Raw genomic sequence first — 20,485 nt, 5'->3', positions numbered from 1 at the left:
AGTGATGCTTAAAGTTTTGAGGATGAATTGATGCTCCTAGGTTGTGGATAAGATTTAAATTTTGAGGCATTAGTGGATATGGAATTATGAGAAATTTTAGTTACATGCCAAAGCTTTTGATATAATTTTCTTTTACTAAGTAAGGATAATGAATTATTATTCTTGAGGTAAATTGAAGCATAAAGGTAAGAGTTGAAAGACAATATAATATAGTGACATGATCTAAATTTCTCTTATAAGATATATGTTCAATGATATTAAAGTATTTTAGAGGTTGATAACATGTGATGGTGCATACTTAGATGTTTTATTGAGTGATTAACTTGTTAAACAGATTGTTTATTTAAATGAAGTTATTATAATGACATGATGATTATATAATGAATATTGAATGAGTACTAAATGATTACGAAAAGAAATGTTTGGAGAACAAGCTCCTTATAATATTACATACCATTGTCCATAAAAAAAAAAAAAAAAAAAAGAAATTTGTTGCATAAAGAGACATGTGGTAATGATGAGCGGATGATTCTTCAGAGCTGCTCCAGGAAGATTATTTCTGCATAGAGAAAACCTAGTATGAGCAGAATCGTATATATTTATATAATTGAATTATCAAGGAGAATATTTATTTATAATGAGGTACCCGACTAGTGCCTGTGCGGGAAGACTTGCTACACCCCTGAAAATCGACCCAGAGTTTATCGTACTGTCGCTGGAGACGATCGGTATTTTTCTCCATTTCTAGCATCTTTGATCCCATGTCTTCCGCATAAGACAACACAATCTTTTTCAGCTGAGTATTCTCCTGCTTCAAATCCACGTGTCTTCGTTTGTAGTATTTGAGTAGTCGCTGTATGACCCCAATTTGTTTTCTTAAGACTTTCAGCTCATCAGCTCTGGCATGCAAACGTCGTGCCAAGTCAGAAACTAAAGCAGCATCTTGGATACTGAACGCCAGTGAATCGTTAATAGCCTCAATATCCGATCTATCAGCTAACAATGTCTGATCCCGTGGAATTACGAAACCTTTGGCCACCGCTATAGCAGTAGAATCGTGGAGCATGGCAGAATCGTGAATAGTGATAGGACGATTGTCAAAGACAAAAGTTGGCTGCCATACGTTAGGATATGTAGCAGGTTTATTAGGGTGTGCAATAGGTACGACGGGATGAATAGCAGGCACTTCAGGGGGAACAGCAAGCACATCCGGTTGCACATTAGGAATAACACTGGGTTGTGCTGCAGGAGCAGCATTCAAATCGATGTTGTTAACGGATGACAATGATGCTGCCATATTTAGGAGAGTAAGGAAGATAGTTGAGAATACGAAGAATTTGGGAGAGATGAAGTACTGAGAAGAGACTGAGCGTCATAAATTGAAGAGATTTTGGAAGTTTCTGGTAGCAACAGACAAATGGCTTTAAAAAAAAAAAAAAAAAAATTTTACTTCAGGTGAAATGAGCAGTAAACAACAAAACGTTAGGCGACCTCGGGCCGCGATGGAAAATTTTGTCAGAAGATCCCGTGAAAGTAGGATCTGGTCTCCTGTCATAATTCGACGAAGCTCATTTTTCAAACCTACTGTTCAATCAACGACTTCGAATACCATGCGTGGGCAACTGAATGAATTGTCATGCCAACGCGCACCACGCGCTCGTTCATTATCCAGAAAACCCTTCATATAAATTCACACCTCTTTCTCCATTGCAACACATGCCTTCTGATCATACCCCTTTACCTGAGATCTTCTGTTAATAGCCTTCCATACAATGAAAGCTCGACTGTTCTCCTAGTTGAGCGTATCCTCAAGAGAAAAATGCAGCATCACAACATGATTCACAAACCCAACACCTTATACTCTCAGTGGTAAACCATTGAAGCAAGATTATCGTTGATCATGTCCTGATGAAGCAAGATTATCCTTGATCATACTTCTCAGGATAAGTATCTCTCTTTTCTTCAAGTCTTCATACATGACAGAAGAGAGAGAGCTTCCGATGTGGGTATTTTGAAAGTCTCAGAAGGAGTCACATGCACATCAGGTCCTGAAATGCTTATCAAATCTTCTTTTCTGGAAAACAACAGGACTATCAGTCTCTCTTTTTCTCTTCTTGACCTTGCAAGACCCAAGAGAGAGAGATTTTAGCATGTGTACTTTGGAACTTCCAGCTTGGAAACTTACCCATATCTTGCTTTGCTTGCTGATCAATTTAATTTCTAGAGCGTAGCAAGGCACCACATGTATTAGTCAAGAATGGATGAGAATCTTGCATTTCAAATTGAGTTGGACTAATAATTTCAAGTTTCTTTTGCTGAGTTACGAGTTATCAAGTAAAGATGTAGTACAGAGAGATTTTGCTGATATTGTAACATCGACGCAAGATTTGGGATGAGAAAATAAAAATAATTGTGTATTTAGAATGAATCAAATTATGATGTCACTTCTAAGGTATATTCGTGTAATGACGTTTTTTGGGAGATATAAACTATAGAATGATGGTGCTATTTACTTTTATAGATTTATGATGGTGAGGAGTTAATAATTATTAGAGCATCATATTTCGTATACATGATTTGGAATACTGAGATACGGAGGAAAATATAGGCAGAGATGATTTTTACACCTTTCTGGTAAGATTGATTAAATTAGATCGAGAAAATTATTCCGGACTTGCAAGGAGGACTATGATGTTTGGAGGTATGGACTAATGATCACATGACTTTTTATTTAATTTGATGTTTAATCCTTGGCTGTAGACTGTTTTATATAAGGAGACGAAATTTCAACATGATAAAAGTGAATATTGGAAAGTAGGCTCTGATGAATGATTGAAAAGAATATTTTAAATCTGAATCGCTCAATTTGAAGATTGGACGGTAATACTATAGGCCTTAATTTCGAGGACGAAATTTCAATAAGAAGGGAAGATTGTAGCGCCCCGAAATTTTCAAAGTTATTTAAGCATATTATTTTGATGATGATGTTATTTTGATATCCATTTTAACCTATGATTTTAATTCTGGGGAAATTTATGATATTACAGAGAGTGGTAATTAGATAATGGTTATTGGTGAAATAATAGGATAGTAAATGGTAAGAAAAATTATAGATGGATACTAGTAGGTGAAGATTTATAGATGGATACTAGTAGATGGAGATTTATAGATGGATACTAGTAGGTGAAGATTTATAGATAATTACTAGTAGATGGAGATTTATAGATGGATACTAGTAGATGGAGATTTATAGATGGATACTAGTAGGTGAAGATTTATAGATAAGTACTAGTAGATGGAGATTTATAGATGGATACTAGTAGGTGGAGATTTATAGATAAGTAACTAGTAGATTGAGAATTATAGATGGAGAATTATAGATGGAGATTAGTGGATGAAGGTTTGTAGATGAAGATTGGTAGATGGAGATGGTTTCCTATAAATAGAGTCCTCACCCTTCACAAATTTCACTACTCCTCTCCCTTCTCTTCCACATATTCTTCATTCTTCCGTTTTCTACTCGGTCTTTCTTCTTTCTAAAAGTGTTTACACGAAACAGAGAGAGAAAGGGCGAGACAAAGCGTTGCAAGAAAGAAAGAATACGAGAGAGAACGGACTTGAGAAATTAGTTTGAAAGATATACTAGTAGTGTTAGTCAGATTGGAGCAACTAGATCCTTCAGACCACTTTTAGCTTCAGTCTAGAAGTAAGTAAATTCACTACCCCTTCTAAAATTACTTCATGTCATGCTATTTATTTATTCTTGTATCAAACTGTAAATGATTATTTTATTTACTTGTCATGAAGATATGTTGCATGCATGAAGGATTTGTAAAAGAATTATTTAGAAAGTTTCTATTTCTTTAAATGCTTTCTAAGTACAACAAGTTTATATTTGGAAAAGTTTCCATTTTTTAGGAAAGAAAGTTAAGAAATAATGATGATTATAAGAAAGAAGAATGATGATAAACTCTCCTACATGTTGCCCTAAGATGCATCAAAAGAAGTACAAAGAAAAGTACAAGAAATGAGTTAAATGTTTATGAAATGAGGACACATGTATGGAGGAGAGTATTTTTGGCCCCAAGATAAGATGAGATGAGTTCGGTACCGATACTCGAATGGAGGCGAAACCACTGAAGGAGGCTATGCCAGAAGGTGGTATTCCATCAACATGACCGTTGAGTGCACCAAGAAAAGAGTTAATTAACGGTCGGGCATGGCTGAGGCCACAGTTCAGTGCCATGGTCACAAGGACCCGCAACCCTCGTACACAAGGGTAATAGTGTACATGGGCCCTAATATGAGAAAACGATAATATGATTTCAACGATGATATACTATGATGATTTTCAATGATGGTATACTATGATGAATTTCAACGATGATATATTATGATAATTTTCAATGATGATATACTATGATGATTTTCAACGATGATATACTATGTTGATTTATAAAGATGATTTATAGCGATGCATTATGATGATGATGTAATAGTACGTATATGCTACGGAAGATACAACCGTACATACATGTATTATTATTATGGCTGGATGTATATTTATTTGCGAAAACGATTATCAAAACTGAGAACAAGGAGCAAAACTATTTATGGTTATGGATTTTACTTGCTGGGCCCCCTTTGGGCTCATTCAGTTTTATTTCTTGTTTTCAGGTAGAAAGGACGCTGGAATAGAAGGCCGGAATTGGGGCGGGAATAATTATTAACTTTCAAAGTCTTTTCATATCAATTATTGTAATAATATGATTTTTCGCAACTAAAGTTTAATGTTTTCTAATTTCGCTTGTAATAAAAATCTTTTGAATGATGTTTTATATATTTATTGTATCCTTTAAAATCAAATACTCTGATAGACCTTATAGATCTTTGCAAGAACTTTTGTTATAAAAGAAGAAAAGTGGCAAACTCAGCCTTAACGGGCTGAGGATGTTACAGGTAATTTTAAAAGTCACGTCACATTTGTGATGATTTTTAGGAGACTTGTAACATTAGATAATAACGTTGTCTCTTGTAGAAGTATCCTCTACGCACCAAATTGGCAAATTGTAAGTACACGTGGCAGAACCCCAGATACGTAGAGCGTATAAAGACAACTCATGCACGAGTATCAAATTCGGTCTTTTTGCTGCTGAACAAAGTTGAAAGGAACCTTCTTCCCACTCTCTGGACGATACCAAAGCATATGTCTTCTAAGCTCCCTTTAATCCTTCAACATTCCTTAATTATCGCTGTCTAATCCCCCCAAACAAACTTTACCACCTAAAATCCCACTGACTCTCTTCGTTTGCTAATCCCAAAACCTCATTAAATTAGGTAATTAACAATTGAGATGAAAATTTTAGAATTTAAATTTTATTTGATTGGCACGTTTTTTGTTTTGTTTTGTTTTTATAGTTTGGTGTGATTTCTGTTTATGTTATTGTTATCGAGGAGCCATCATAATGACTACAAAACTTTGCGTGAATTTGAAGGATTTGGATTTGAATTTTTATTTATTTATTTTTTTTTTATAATTTATAATTTGGTGGGAGAAAGTTTCGGTTTTTAGATTGGTTTTCTACTATAAATATGTGTCTCTGATCAGTTTTTTGTGGATCAGAAGGGTAATCAGGGTTTGTGGTCTTCTTCCTCTGAACAATCTTTTTGGTCAGCATCTCTATCTCTTTCTCTCCTCTGAACCCGAATTGAAAATTCTCTGTTAATTTTGTAGAAAAAAATAATTATTATTTTTGTCTGAGCCTTTCTCTGTGTACCTACTCTGTGAAAATTCGAATACATATATAATTACAGTGTTTGATTGAGTGGGAAATTGTGGTAGGCGTCGAGTATAGGAGGAGATCTGAGAGCAATGGCCCAGAACACTTCGAACGGTGAGCACCAAATCACAACTAAGCCGCCTCCATTGCCATCTCCATTGCGATTTTCCAAGTTTTTTCAGGTAAAAGTATTTTCTTTTTCTTTTTCTTTATCTGGGTTTATGCAAATTTGATGATTACAGCTATTGATTACTGTGGTATGCCTTATGGTGATTGCTTTTATTATGTGATTGTGATATTTCTGCATCTGGGTAGTTGCCTTTGCTTGTTTGCATTTATTGGTTACAACTTATTTGTTGTTAAATTTATTATTATTATTATTTTCTCACCTTCAACTACTGCGCATGCTATGCTGCATTTGCTTTATCAAATATTGGTTTAATTGGGCTCTAGAAGTTGCATTGCTTTTGCCATCTTTTTGTACGACTGGATCTACTGAATAGGTGGGTAACTATTTGGTTGATTTATGTTTTTGGGATAAAAGTGCTCGCATTTAGCAGGGCATAGGTTATATAGTTTCACAAACTGTGGGGCGTAGAGTTTAGAAGGTATACTGTAGGTAATTGTGGAGGATAGATATTGATACTCACTATCTTGTAGAGCCTAGGTTTGATCCGATCCTGCATGCCCAAAATGAAACAAATCCCATCATCCTGATTGTCTTATGTAATGAATCTCGTAGAAAGGATTCCCAAGGATGGAAGATCTTATATTTCAATTAAAATACAGCCTTACATCTGTTAAAACCGAGAGATCGGGTCTATCTTGTAACTATGTCTTTTAAAGTATTAGATGGATTGTAATATGCCCTTTTCTTTTTGGGTTTCAACACTACACACGTGTTTATTACATTGTTTGGTTTGGAATTCTCTTCTTTCTCTACGTTGCAGAAGAATGTTTAAAGCTGTACATAATCAGCTAGTATACCAACATCATCATCTACTTGCTTTTTTCATTCTAATCATTTAATTGATTGATCTGCTATTGAATTATTACTTTTCATTGTTGACTACAGTCAAATATGAGGATTTTGGTCACTGGAGGAGCTGGATTCATTGGCTCTCACTTAGTCGATAAATTGATGGAAAATGAAAAAAATGAGGTTAGCATCTTTTCTTATGTTATCTGGGCTCATTTTTTGTGTTTATTCATGATGAAAAGATTTGGTGTAAAAGGGACATTTACTTAGAAATTAGCACCTATGTGTGGAAGATAAGCATTCTACCTATACTGAGACACCAATGCCAACAGAAAGTATAGCTACTGACTTCATGTGAATTGCATAAAACAATTATGATGACTATGTTCCACATATCTTTTCTACTCAGGTGATTGTTGCTGATAACTACTTCACTGGATCAAAGGACAATCTTAGAAAATGGATTGGTCATCCAAGATTCGAGCTTATTCGTCACGGTACTTAAAATTTAGTTTCTTCCAGCTGTTCACAATTCAAAGTATTTGGATGGAAAATGCTGAAATACTAAATTATTCTTTGTTAACATGCTAAGTCCCATTTGTTTAATGGCTTTGGACTCAGTTACTGTCCAAATACAATCTTGCCAGCATATGCTTATTCTTTCAAATAGCTGTTGTAATTAACATTTGAGCTTCCAAATCGAGCTTGTATATTGTCCGTTGTTTTTAACTCGAAATATGCTGAAATAATACATCGCTATGCCATGACCAGTTGGCTAAATATGTTTAGGATTTCTTTTGACTGTCCATGCAGTTATTTCCGATCACAAAGAGGCATTTTAATGTGAATTTAGTTCATTAATGGAAAAATATGAAATTTTATTAATAGAATGAATGCACATTATCAATATGATTGTATTTCGTCCTAAAATGATGTGCTTTGTTAAATTTACATTGGAGTACTTTCCTGTTCCCTGTAATTTCTTTTGCAAATTCACGGGTTATTTTGGATGAATATAAAATATGTTATTTTTCTTTTTTCTTTGTTTAATAGATGTTACTGAGCCATTGTTGGTCGAGGTTGATCAGATTTACCATCTTGCATGCCCGGCTTCTCCAATTTTCTACAAATACAATCCTGTCAAGGTGTGTATTATATATGCTTAAATCTTATATATAAATATGTTATGTAATCAGTGGTTTAGCATGTATACTTCTTCTCGGCTTCCAGTCAAGCAGGGGCGGACCTGCGTTTATTCTTGGGGGGCAATCGCCCCCCAGAAAGTTTTAAAATCCCTCTTCTTGGGGATGTTTGTATGAGGCACCCCTATCCTGTTCCCCTAACCCAATATAGAGCTGCAACAAAGTCATCCATTTTTGGGCATCTGATAGCTCATAGGAACTGCCCAGAGACATGTACAAGACAGAATCTTTTTGTTGGATGTCCAATCATTTTAGATAGTCACGGCCACTTCAAGTTTCAAGTAACAAATGGTAGGGCCAATAGTGTACACAGGAAAGGGAATATGCTGGGAGCTCTTCAAAAAAAAAATCCTGGTTCCGCCCCTACAGTCAAGGAAGTCCAATAGTGTCCGTTCCCCCTGGATATCTGATGTGTTCAACACAATCACTTGCTGGAATGTTCATTTCCCCTTGATGTCCTATTTTTCACTGAAGTCTGTCACCATCAACTTCATTTCAATAAAGCCTAATTGGATTTACATCCAATCCCCATTTAGTAATTACAGTATCATAAATGAAAGTAGGGGAACTTGAACCCTTGTCAACAATCCTTAGATTGGCATATGGACAATCAAGCTTACTACTGTTAACCACATAGTCCTTTCCAGAAGGACAAAACTCCTTGCTGTAATGAGGTCTACTCTGAATCTCATTTGGTTTGGTGGTTGTTGGAGAAAGAAAAAAATTTGATTGGCTTTTTTTTAATGACAATTATTCTGGGCACATTGTTGTAACTAGGAGAATGTTGTTTAGCCTTGGTACATACAAATAGTGGCCAATAAAGCCTAAGTTTTTCATGAGCTAAACACTGCTTTAATTGCATTATCTTCTTAGATTTCTCATATTTGTTCATTTTTTAGATTTTTTAACAAAAAATCTAAAAATTGTGAAGAACCCTGGATGTTGTAAAACTAACCAGCACTTTTTATACTTTTAACAGACAATAAAGACAAATGTAATTGGCACACTCAACATGCTGGGACTTGCCAAGCGAGTTGGAGCCAGGTTTGGGGATTTGATTTTATATTTATTTATAGTTATTACTTTGAGTGGTGTAATCAACAGGCTATACTCATAGTACTGTTGAACAGAATTTTGCTTACCTCAACTTCAGAGGTATATGGAGATCCTCTTGTGCATCCACAGCCAGAGAGCTACTGGGGAAATGTTAACCCAATTGGTAGGTGTTCCTCTTTAACTGAGCCTGTGACCTTTTGTCTAATCTGTTAAGATGATTACTGTTTGTCTGATTATATTCTATATCCGGTGGGGATATATCTTCACTGAGGAAAGTAGAAAGAGTGTCATTGTCTTAACTCTCAATAATAGCTTTTACTTTTGACGTTTGCCATTTGATTTACATGTAGAAAATGCAATCATTTTTTGAGGACTTATATCAGGCAGCAGTGGACACAATGGACTCATTTCCTTGATTATTATTAAAAGCCATGATTTACCATGCAAAACAGTTCACACACACATTTTTTGGTCTGCTGGCTTGTCATCACGATTTACTTAGCAAATATATTTTAGTTTCTCAATGTGGAATATATATATATATATATATATAAGCTTTGGTAACAAGTTTCTATTTTTAACCTTTCTCTATCATGTCAAACATATCATACTGGTTTTGGATGCTTTTAAATGAGCCTGCGTCCATAAACAATCTTATCATTATATTTTGGGGTCTCTATCTTGAACACTGTGTACATGCCAAATTCCACATAACTTGGTTTATTACTTGTACTTCTGTTGTATATATCAAAAGGCATAATATATTGCTCCTTTTATTCTGTATACAAGTAACAGACACTTTCTCTCTCTAATAATTTAATAAGAACATACTCTCATCACAAAATGCATTTTTTGAACTATAGGAGTTCGGAGCTGCTATGATGAGGGGAAGCGTGTAGCTGAGACTTTGATGTTTGATTATCATAGGCAGCATGGGATACGTAAATGCCTAGCTTCCTTGCAATTTCGTTTCCTGATTTTCTTAGTAAAGTTGACGAAAGTATTCCAGTTGCAAATTCTTTTGATGTATTTAATTTCCCATTATATTTTTCAACAGAAATTCGCATTGCTAGAATCTTTAACACATACGGTCCACGCATGAATATAGACGATGGGCGTGTGGTCAGCAATTTCATAGCTCAAGCACTTCGGTAAGTCCTTGTGCTGTTTCATTGCTTTAGTCACTTTCTTCTTACCATTATAGTGACATTGGTGTGTTGTGGCGTGGCGTTGCGTTGATACATATCTCTCTTATGGAGGTGCATTCAAATCAACAAATATGCCAATTCCAAAAAGCTTTTTATCTGTTACATTGTATTCTAAAAATTGGTTCATTATACCTAGACTTAGTGGAATAGTTAAAACCTTTCTTTCTTCACTCATCTAATGATGTTGAGCTGTAAACATTTACTCTCTGTTTCGCACTTTGCAGTGACGAACCCTTGACCGTCCAACTTCCCGGAACCCAAACTCGCAGTTTTTGTTATGTTTCTGACATGGTATGGAAGTTTTATAATTTGTTTTGTACTCTGCTATCATTCATGAATGTGTATTGGGTTATCAGGCAATAATTATTGTTTGAAATGTTTTAGGTTGATGGCCTCATTCGTCTAATGGAAGGAGAGCACACTGGGCCGATCAACATTGGAAACCCAGGTTATCTGACAAATTGTGATTTGCATATGTAGAGACATCCAGGTCCCTAATGTTATAATTAGTTATATGCATTTACTAACCCAGGTAGTTCTTGTACATTTTCAGGTGAATTTACCATGCTTGAACTTGCCGAGACAGTGAAGGAGGTCAGTTTCTCTTTGCCATTGTTTTTTACCTTATGCAACTCTGATATGTGATGTTTTAAGTATTGTTGAGAATCATGCATTTATTAAGAGATTTTGTGGAAGTAGTTTGGCTGCTCGTGGTATGTTTGAAGTCTTAGACTTGTGGAGTTGTTCCTCTAAAACTGAGAGCATATTTGGGATTGTGTTTGAGAAATAGAGTTTTTAAGTCAAAAAGCGTTTTTTGGCAAAAGCTTCATTTTTAAGTTTTTGCCGAAAGTGCGGTTTGGCCATTTTTAAGCTTTTTGGACCTTTAAAAGCACTTTCAATTTTTTTTAACCAAATGAATACTTTTTATTCAAACAGACTTTTTGAGTGTTAAATTTATAAGCCTCTCAAACACACACCCAAACAATCCCTAAATGGCTTAGGTGAAAGTTTCAATACTACAGCCTTCTTCAAAGTCTTAGTTTGGACTTGTGCTTGAAATAGAGGGACAAAAATGAGTACCGTTGGAGGTGATATCTCTCTTTAGAGAGCTAGTCGAAGATGAAAATTTATGCAATCTTTGGAGATGAAAAGCTTTTTTTTCCCCCTTTTCCTGAGAGTTTGAATTTTTGAAAGAAAATACATAAGATTCAAAGTCCAAGAGAATTGAGAATAGAAAACCCTGTAATCTTTCTTTCTTTCTTTTTTGGTAGGTTAATCTATTTAGCCTTCAAATTTTTGAAGTTAGGCTATTTTCTATTTTTAATGAACAAGTTAGGTCAACCCGGTCTATAAAATTAAGCATATGAGAAGTGCATGCTTTTTTAATAGACTTTCTTCAAACCCTATTAATGCCAATATGTTTTTCGCATGCTCAAGGAACACATGACAATTTTATAAAGTGGGTTGGAGGAAAAAACTTTGTACGGTCTTTGGGAAATTAGACAATTTTAGTAAAATCTAAAAACATTTTTCAGTGCTTTGGTAGGGTAAATAAACATTTTTAGTAAAAAATTCACTTTTGAAATGAAAGTAGTTAAAAAATATAATCGATCATCAATGCTGACTGTGTGTGTGGTTTTGCAGCTTATTAATCCTAAGGTCGAGATAAAGAAGGTGGACAATACCCCTGACGATCCACGACAAAGGAAACCTGACATCACAAAGGCTACAGAACTGCTGGGATGGGAGCCAAAAGTGAAGCTGAGGGATGGCCTCCCCCTCATGGAGGAGGATTTCCGCCAGAGGCTTGGAGTGGCCAAAAAGAACTGAATCTGCCGCCTGAAAAATATTGATAGATATCTGCTCAGGGGGTGAACTTTTGCATCAAACATGAGAGAGTGCTTCAGAATACAACATCATCAATGATTCTTGTTTGCCTTTTCTACTTCTTCCCCTTGTGTTTTTGTACAAAATAAGTGGTGGCGACTGTTGTCTTTTGCTTTTTGTTTTTTGTTTTTTGTTTTTTTCTCATTTTTTTCCTTTAGTGAATTATCAACATTGAGAAACTAAGGAATCTCCTTAAACTTGGCAATCGCTACCTTTTTTTATAGATGAGATGACCGAAGGTTGTTCTTTGGTTTGGTTGAGTCAATATTCTTGTCACCCCAATTTTGTGTTACAATGAATAATAAAGGCATATTTGCTGTAGAAAACGGGTCTTCAAGTTATTTTACTCTCTTTTAAAATATTTTTAAAAAAAAACTTGGTTGCCTTTGGAGTTTAATTAATTGTATATGTGTTATGAAGTTGGTTTTTTCCATTTCTACTAGAAATGGAGAAGATCTTGTTCTCACCTATGTATGGGGGGAGGGGGGTTTCGGATCCATCCTACCACAAATAAGAAGGGTTTGAAATTTTTAAAAATAATAATATAGGATTAAAAAAGTAAATAAAGATGGGTTCGAAAGGGAAGAGTTTGAATTTGAAGTATTGGAAACCCAAATTCAACTAGATTAGAGCATTCACAATTGAGCTATTCAAAAAAAAATTATATATTTAACTCTAAAAAGACTACTTTTCTTGATTTAGCTAGCTATTTTTCAAAACTACTAAACATCAAACTCTCTAAATATTTATTTACTTAAACTAAATATAACTTTTTATTAGTAAAACCAACTACCATAAAATTAACTTTAATGCCCAACTGGTATGCATAATTTCTTTGCCCAGTTGATTGGAAGCATAGTCATTAGTCACCCCACGGTTTCTCTCCCTCTCTCTCGTGCGAGACGAGGTGATGAGAAAAGGGGATGAGAAAGAACTTTGTTTCTCTCTCTCTGCACGCAAGACGAGGTGATGAGAAAGAATGAGAAAGAAAAAATAGAAGATGGGAGGGGGAAAATTGTCTGTACGAAAGGGGGAGGGGAGAATGTATGGCGCCAAGGATGAAATATCTGGAGCCAAGGAAGGAAATAACACTGAAAAAAATATAACTTTTACTTTGATATCTCATATTTAACATTGGCTAATGAGTTTGCTAAATGATTTTTTTTTTTTTTGTGAATTTTAAAGAAAAGCCAAATATAAAGAGTTCAATGTCAATGTGAATGCTCATAATACTAATTACTAAAATAAGGGGCCTTTCAACTCTTGTCCAACATTTCCTTCTCTCTTTTCTCATCTAACTCCAAGGACTATAAAAAAACCATGCAGCTTTTCAATCCATGTAGTGTAGAATAAGTATGTTATTTTGGTTGTTATCTGATATTACTAACAGTATATAGTTGACCGCTCCCAAATTTTACCTATTTCGAGGATGGCCCCAAAATCTCAAATTTCATTTTTTGATATGCCCTTCCCATTTGTAAAATCGTTGCTGTCCCTGGATGCTTTTCACTTTGAAGGTTCAAACAATGGAGCTCTACATTGTCATCAAATATATTACCATGAACCTTGCAACAATCGAGGTGCAGTCCTCTACCGGTATTAAATTTATGAGAAAGTTGTAACCTCGCCGAATTAAAATGTTAAAGATATGGACAATTCATGTTTACGTGTCAAGTTCAAATTGTGTTAAGGCATGAATATACGAATATATAAGTCAATCTTAACCTAACACATGAGTATAAGAACATCTAAGTCAATTATAACCCAACCTATTTAATTAAACCAACAAACCACTGCGACTTGATGTTTTTAAGAACTAAGAAGACGAGTAATTCTAAAAATTACTCTTGTGTCCCTCTTTTGTCACTCCATGAATAAAATAGCTTTTAAATTCATCATTTGATCAAAATTCAATGATAATCGATCACAAGCTCAATGGTAACTTTAGAAGTTACATTACACAAGAGGGATTTTAGCATTACTCTAAAAAGAGTGCTAAAGTGAGATGCATCCATCAGCAGCACAAAATCTACAGCCCCTACGTAAATAGCAGGGACATTTGAGTTAAAAAGAACAAATAAATTGACATATTCCCAAATGAAACAACTGAGAATAGATTCTGCACTTGACCCAAGCCAAAATGCCAAGGAAATTCAAACGAAATTGCTATCACAATAAAACAAATATGACGTCATTCTTTGATTTCCATTTTGATTTAAACAATGTTCAGCTCAAATGCGCAAGCTACATGACCAATCAATTGAAGTCGTCAAAATTATTCATGACAAAACAACAGCTGATGGGAAAATAAAAGGTAGAGTATCCAGAAAATCTCTATTCTGTTATTTTATCCATGAAAAAGAAGCAGGCAAACCTTCCTTCTCACAATAAGATCACACTTGCTATCAGCTGTGCAACGTCATTCAGAAGTCACCTAGACAATTTAGAAAGAATTTAAGCATTGTTAATCCCCATGGGAATTGCGAAATATTTGGCTACCAATGCCACTATGTTTGAGCACACAAATTTTTCACATGGCATAAAATATTAATCCTATTTGAGCAATGCAACCAGATCAAATCACCTTAATGATAGAACTTAAATTAAAAATAATTGACAACATAGTAACAGATCAAACCATATTGATCCCAAATCAGGCGTTACACCATGCAAAATAGTGAATTACTCAGAGTTCCTTATCTCAGACAAGAATTGAGTAATCATGGCACTAAAAATGTCATTGAAAACAAGAAATTCATAAGTACTATCACAATAGCTGCAGATTGAAGTAGATAGTTCAACATACACCATTATATCAATCTCCAACTTTCAAGTTTAGCTCAATACAAATAGTCATGAAATTCAAGTCATGATCACCCCAAAGAACTATGCATACAGACAAAATTTTAGTAAAGAAAAAAAGTAAACTAAAATAAATAAAGGTAAAAGGACTTCAAGTGAACAAACGTATACACAATCAATAAATTCACAACTTAAATATAAGTAGCACACAGTTTTAATTCAATTACTGGAAGTCAACTACATGAATCTTATTCCAGTACTTTTGTATATATTCAGGCCACGTTTTTCAAACTAAGGTACGAATGAACAGAGTACATGTAAATAGATTTCTTGCCCTACGAAAACTCAATTTGGTATGAAGTCTACATCACTCATTGTTGCCATAGCAAGCAATGAAGTCTCCAAAGATGGACATAGGTCGTATTATATCATTGAAATACACCGAGCTAGGATTTCTCTAGAGAGAAAAAGAAGAAAGCTCATTCATTTGTGTCTCTGTCAGATCATTAGTTGACAACTTCATACTTGATCCAATCCCACTCTTTTAAGTGACATACATATGTATCCAACTTATGCCACCATTGTATCCCAACCATTGCAAACTCCAACTCAGTGTCACCCATAAAACTTAATTCTCATATCTCTTCTTACTTTGTTGACATCTTAAAAGTATGCAATATGTTATATTTTATAGCATCTGCCACATGCGCGTAGGAATGGTATGTTTTCATGTTTTTTTTTTTTATAGGTTAATCAAAGTGGTTTATAAAAAAAAAAGCGTAAAGCGCCACTAAGTACACCAGAAGTACACACAAGAACACCCAGCAAAAGAAAAAGAAAAAGAAAAGAAAAAAAAAAGAAAAAAAAAAAAAAAAAACCCACAATTTTCATGTAGTTTGAGAGAGGAGACCTGCTATTCCTCTATCTTTTTTCAAATCCACCATTGGATTTGTAGGTCCAATGGTGAACTTGAAAAAAAAAATATGGATGGGAGATGAAGAAATAGCATTTCGAGAGAGAGAGAGAGGGAGAGATGTAGAATATGCTGCAACTTCATTCCAGTTGCAGCCACAACAGATATTCAACTGCCGGATCCAATGCCCATGTACAAAAAATAGAACAAGAAAAGGAATTAATAATTAAATGGCAGGCGTCCCCAATAGGTAGCTCAATCGGCAGTGAACCACGCCTCATGAAGCTGAGGTCACTAGTTCGAATCCCCCCTTCCCCTTCCCTTGTGTGGACATGTCAAAAAATAATAATAATAATTAAATGGCAGGCAATAAAGGGATAAGGCTAGGTAGTTATGAACTTATGGTAAAAGTTGGATACAAGCAAACAAATCCACGAGAGTAGCCTCCTGAAGCAAAAATACTTAGGTGCGGTCCATACCTATATGTCACTTTTCATGGGACACCATGTCAACCATCATCATTTGACTATGTCAATGATGGGTTGTGAACCTCTTAATAAGCTATTATTCCAGAGTAAAAACTTGCCACTAAACTTCATACAACAGATGCTAAAGAGCCACCTCAACTATCTGAGGTTTTAAAGTCATACCAATGCACAAATATAAATAGCTAAAAAATATAGGCTTTGCCGCCAACTGCATATCGGCAGCCAGTGAACCAAAGCAGGGAAGTCCCAAATAGAGTTGAAGGACTATCATATAGTGGTTATAAAAGCAGAGAAGTCCAAAAGCAACTGCCTGCAGGCCAGTCAAGTAACCATGCCGTTGGCTCCAAGTGAACCAAAACATTCTAGAGGAACATGCAACCCATATGCAGATGAACAGTGTTTCATACAATAACTACATACACACCAATGAAATGGTGCACAAACAACAAACGATCAAACTCATAAAAGACATGCACCTGTTCTATCAACTTGAATGTCGCAAAAATACCATTGGCCTAGAATAATCTCACAATCAAGACCACAGTAACTGTTTCCAAAACCATATACAGCTACTGTAGATATAACACATTTATTTTCTCTTAACAAAGAGACATGTCCATTTACCGAAATTTCTCCTGCAGCTATTCTTAGTTCTAGATAATTGCATATCCTATATCTTTTCATAAGCAGATTCCTTGCCTACATTACATACATGAATGTGTCATTGTTGTTGTATATAATACAAAGCTAAAATCCACTAATAAGCCTAATAAATTTAGCCAGTTCCATATATTTTTAATCCAAATCTTGGATTTCAAACATAAGACATTTCAGTTTCTAAGGCTCTGCGTGGTTCGTCAAGAAAACATGTACAGAAGCAAAATAAAGACCGGGATAGATGAAATCTAGGGTTTGGTGATCGGATAAGTTACCTCTTGTGCCTCTGAACGAAGGGCGAGTTCTTCGCATCTTCCTCTGCAGTGATTATAAACCAATGGACAGCAAGTAGTAAAATTAGGGATTTTGGAACGGCAAATGAGAAAAACAAAAGGCGGAGAAGATCGGAAGGGGTAAGCGTACCTGTGAGGCCGAGAGACAACTTGGTGATGATGGTTCCGGTGACGGCGAACCCTACCAGGAACGGCCAGTTCCGATTCCACTCACGCTTGAAGAATACGGACCACGGATCGAACTTCGGCATTTTCTCTCTTCTTCAATTTCTTTCTCTTTCCCTCTCTCTCTCCTTCTCTTTCTATCAAGTGGTGGCTATTTGTAATGTGGTCCGTGGTAGAGAGACTACAGGGGATGGCTCTTGCAGCCACTTGAGACCGTTGGATTGGGCAAAGAGGAGTGAATATTTTGATGCTCAGAAAAAGAAATCGAACGGTGGGTTTTTTTTTTTTTTTAAAGTGTTTGTTGACCTGAACAACGTAAAAGAAGTTTTTGTATTTTTTCAGCCTTTGTTTGGAACTTGGAAGCCCACTCAACTCCAATTTGTTTCCAAAATTATAAAAGCTCATGCACTTTTGATTGTTTGGCAACTTATTAGGGGTGGACAAATTAATCGTATACCATTTACCAATTGTTATCAACCAACAATCGACTTTTGACAATTGATAGGCAGAATAAAAATACCATTTTGACATTAGTTTGGTTTGGTAGATGGTAAAAGGAAACAAAAAATTTGTCGGTTAACCAATTTTTCAAGTGAAATTTGAATTTTATCGTTCCTTATTGTTTTGTCCAACTGATTTGTGGTTGTCCTTTTAGTTCGTGATCCATGGATTTACTTTTTCTTTTCATTTATAAAAGCATGTACTTTACTGATTTTGTTGTTAAAAGGAAGTAGATAAATCTTAACATAAAAACTTGTAATCGACTTAACCAACCACCTATTAACCGATTAATCAAAAAAGTAGAAACTATTCCTTGTTGGCATGAAGCCGGTTAATTAACCGACTTTCACGGTTCAGTAGGCAAAAATGCCCCCTACCGACACTGACAGATCTAATTACCCACTCCTACCAGTTATATCCAAATTTATTTTAGTAACGTTACACACTTTCACTTTCCTACACTTATTTCTTTACATTTATAGGTAGTTTTTAAAACTACCATTAGATTAAAATTCAATAAAAATACATTACAAATTCAATGTTGCTTTTAAAAGACACCTATAAGTATGGGGAAATGAGTGTGGAAAAGTGAAAGTATGTGTAGTATTACTTTTTTTTTTTTTAGTTGGGTTTCATTTTGCAAACCAAAATTTGCAGTTTTTTCTTGGGCTTTTAAAACGAGTTCGATCCAGATACCCAAGCTGTGATATTTGGCCTTGAATTCGATTCCCAACCCACTTCAAATTTACGACAACCATTAATTACCACCTAATGGAATTATTCACCCATTGAACGAGGCTACGTGGTTGAACTTCTAACCTACTTCATTTTACCACATTTTTACTTCAGGCCATGAAAACAATCACTGTGCCAATATCTTTGAACGATTCGATTCTTGCAAGAAAACATTTTAAATGTTTTGAGATTTGTATTGTATGTGGGCTAATGAATGGTCACTTTGTTTCTATTTAATATGTTACCTTGAATGAGGTGTACGATTCGTTTTAGGTTGTTGGATGAGGAAAGAGAGTGATTGTTGAGTACAATTGTAAGGGTCGTTGCTACAATTTAGTGTAACGCATATCTATCGTTTGCATTTTTGTGATCATAATCGTTGGTCTCAATTCAATCATCAAATCATGGGAGTCAAAATCAACAGTCTGTTGCATCCCATTTATGCGCGCGGTGGTTTCAACTAGTGGATTCTCGTATAAATTATAATTACTTCGTTAACTCTAACTTTATCAATCAAACAACCAAAATGGTTGGGATTTTCTGGTGGATGGTCAAGTCGTGGACTGTTGCTTGGATTCATATGATGATAAAGATACATTTGGGTCGTGCGTTTCTTCAAATGTGAGTGTTTCATTGTGAGATCCTGTGTAACGCCAGTCCACGATCACTCAACACAGAATCTCCAAGTAATCACAATCCACAACTCACATTTAATATGTGACCACATGTGGCAACTCATTGGAACCAGGTATGGATGTATTTTTGGAAGAGATTGGAACTGATTTTGAGGTGGATAATCCCAACTAACTAATGATTGGTACTTAATCATTGAAGTTGCCTTGCGATGTGGATCTAGCGTTGGGTTTCTCATTTTTTAAAACAAAAAAGAGAGAGCCTCACAAAATTTAGAACATAACTTTAATTATGAATTGCATTTGGATTTGTATTGAAAGCAAATACAAAAACAAAAGCATGTGATGTGTGTAGTTAGTTCACCTATGTTAGCTCTTTCTTACTGTACTGGTTTACTAGATAAAAACTTATATGAACACCTCTATTTCTAAGCCAACTAGGTCAAGATTTTCATTCAAGAAAATTGTAGAATGTAACTGCCGTAGTTAGGAAAATGAATGAAAATCATAAAGAGTTGAATGGGAAATCGAAAACGTAGATGGGAATGAATGTGAAAGCTTCAAGTTTGGAATGAAGTGTTGAATGGGCAAGTGAGCAAATTGTTGAGGGAATGAAGCGAAGATGAGAATGAATACGAAAAGGAAGAAAAAAGCTTACCTCAAATCCTTCTTCCTAGGAATCGAGCGCTGAATGTGATGCACTGTTGGAGTTACCGTGTACTTAAACTGAATTGTGTTTTCCTGTGTTCTCCGCATGTTTTAGTTATTGTAGCTCAAACATGTTTTTGAAAATAGGTTGAACTTGTTCTCATATATCGTGTTTCAACAATTTTCATTTTCACATGTTTTGTTTTTCAAAACAAAGGAGTGTGCTTCCAAACAAGAACAACTTTTAAAATAAAAGTGCTGCCCAAATACAAAAGAACATGTGTTTGTTTATAAAAGATTGATAAACCATAGGCAACAATATGCAATATTGTCCCAACAATTAGAAGTTATGTGAATGCAATATAAATATAAAATACATAATAATCTAGTGAGCATGTCATAATTGCACTCTTCATGGTCTATTCGATAGTTTAACTCATTCTCAATAAGATTGATGTTGTACCAAGGGACTTATAGTATAACATTAGTGCCCCCTAACATATCAATTAATTTGTTTTGTGACAACAAGTTTATTATCT

The 20,485-nt window shown here is 35.1% G+C and overlaps 1 protein-coding gene and 1 long non-coding RNA gene across 5 annotated transcripts; one reads left to right on the top strand and one right to left on the bottom strand.

The window, feature by feature from the left end:
• Positions 1 to 3,547: 3,547 nt before the first annotated feature.
• LOC132163701 (UDP-glucuronic acid decarboxylase 5) lies at positions 3,548 to 12,377 on the top strand. Of its 4 annotated transcripts, XM_059574068.1 has the most exons (14): positions 5,149 to 5,337; positions 5,624 to 5,670; positions 5,843 to 5,962; positions 6,856 to 6,942; positions 7,169 to 7,256; positions 7,813 to 7,904; positions 8,941 to 9,005; positions 9,092 to 9,180; positions 9,881 to 9,958; positions 10,075 to 10,168; positions 10,450 to 10,516; positions 10,610 to 10,673; positions 10,779 to 10,819; positions 11,870 to 12,377. In XM_059574068.1, exons 3-14 carry the CDS (start codon positions 5,873 to 5,875, stop codon positions 12,053 to 12,055), a joined length of 1,041 nt encoding a protein of 346 aa, XP_059430051.1. In that variant the 5' UTR covers positions 5,149 to 5,337; positions 5,624 to 5,670; positions 5,843 to 5,872; the 3' UTR covers positions 12,056 to 12,377. The 4 variants fall into 4 exon arrangements, with proteins under 4 accessions (XP_059430053.1, XP_059430051.1, XP_059430052.1 ...); XM_059574070.1 differs by lacking the exons at positions 5,149 to 5,337; positions 5,624 to 5,670 and adding an exon at positions 3,548 to 3,706; XM_059574069.1 differs by lacking the exon at positions 5,624 to 5,670.
• A 1,910-nt stretch (positions 12,378 to 14,287) lies between these two features.
• LOC132163674 (uncharacterized) lies at positions 14,288 to 17,443 on the bottom strand. The gene is made up of 3 exons (XR_009438324.1): positions 17,396 to 17,443; positions 17,248 to 17,290; positions 14,288 to 14,546 (listed from the first exon to the last, which is right to left on the bottom strand). It is a non-coding gene; the product is annotated as an uncharacterized LOC132163674 (long non-coding RNA).
• Between the last annotated feature and the right edge of the window lie 3,042 nt (positions 17,444 to 20,485).

The sequence above is a fragment of the Corylus avellana genome, chromosome ca10, assembly GCF_901000735.1.
Source record: "Corylus avellana chromosome ca10, CavTom2PMs-1.0".
NCBI lineage: Eukaryota > Viridiplantae > Streptophyta > Magnoliopsida > Fagales > Betulaceae > Corylus > Corylus avellana.
Note: the sequence above shows the minus strand (reverse complement) of the source record. Positions and strands in the feature narration are given on the sequence as shown.

Coding starts and splice junctions, on each gene's coding strand:
- LOC132163701 (XM_059574070.1), top strand. CDS start 5,873: ATGGCCCAGAACACTTCGAACGGTGAGCACCAAATCACAACTAAGCCG. Junction 9,959..10,074: donor TCATAGGCAGCATGGGATAC/GTAAATGCCTAG, acceptor ATTTTTCAACAG/AAATTCGCATTGCTAGAATC. Junction 10,820..11,869: donor TTGCCGAGACAGTGAAGGAG/GTCAGTTTCTCT, acceptor GTGGTTTTGCAG/CTTATTAATCCTAAGGTCGA.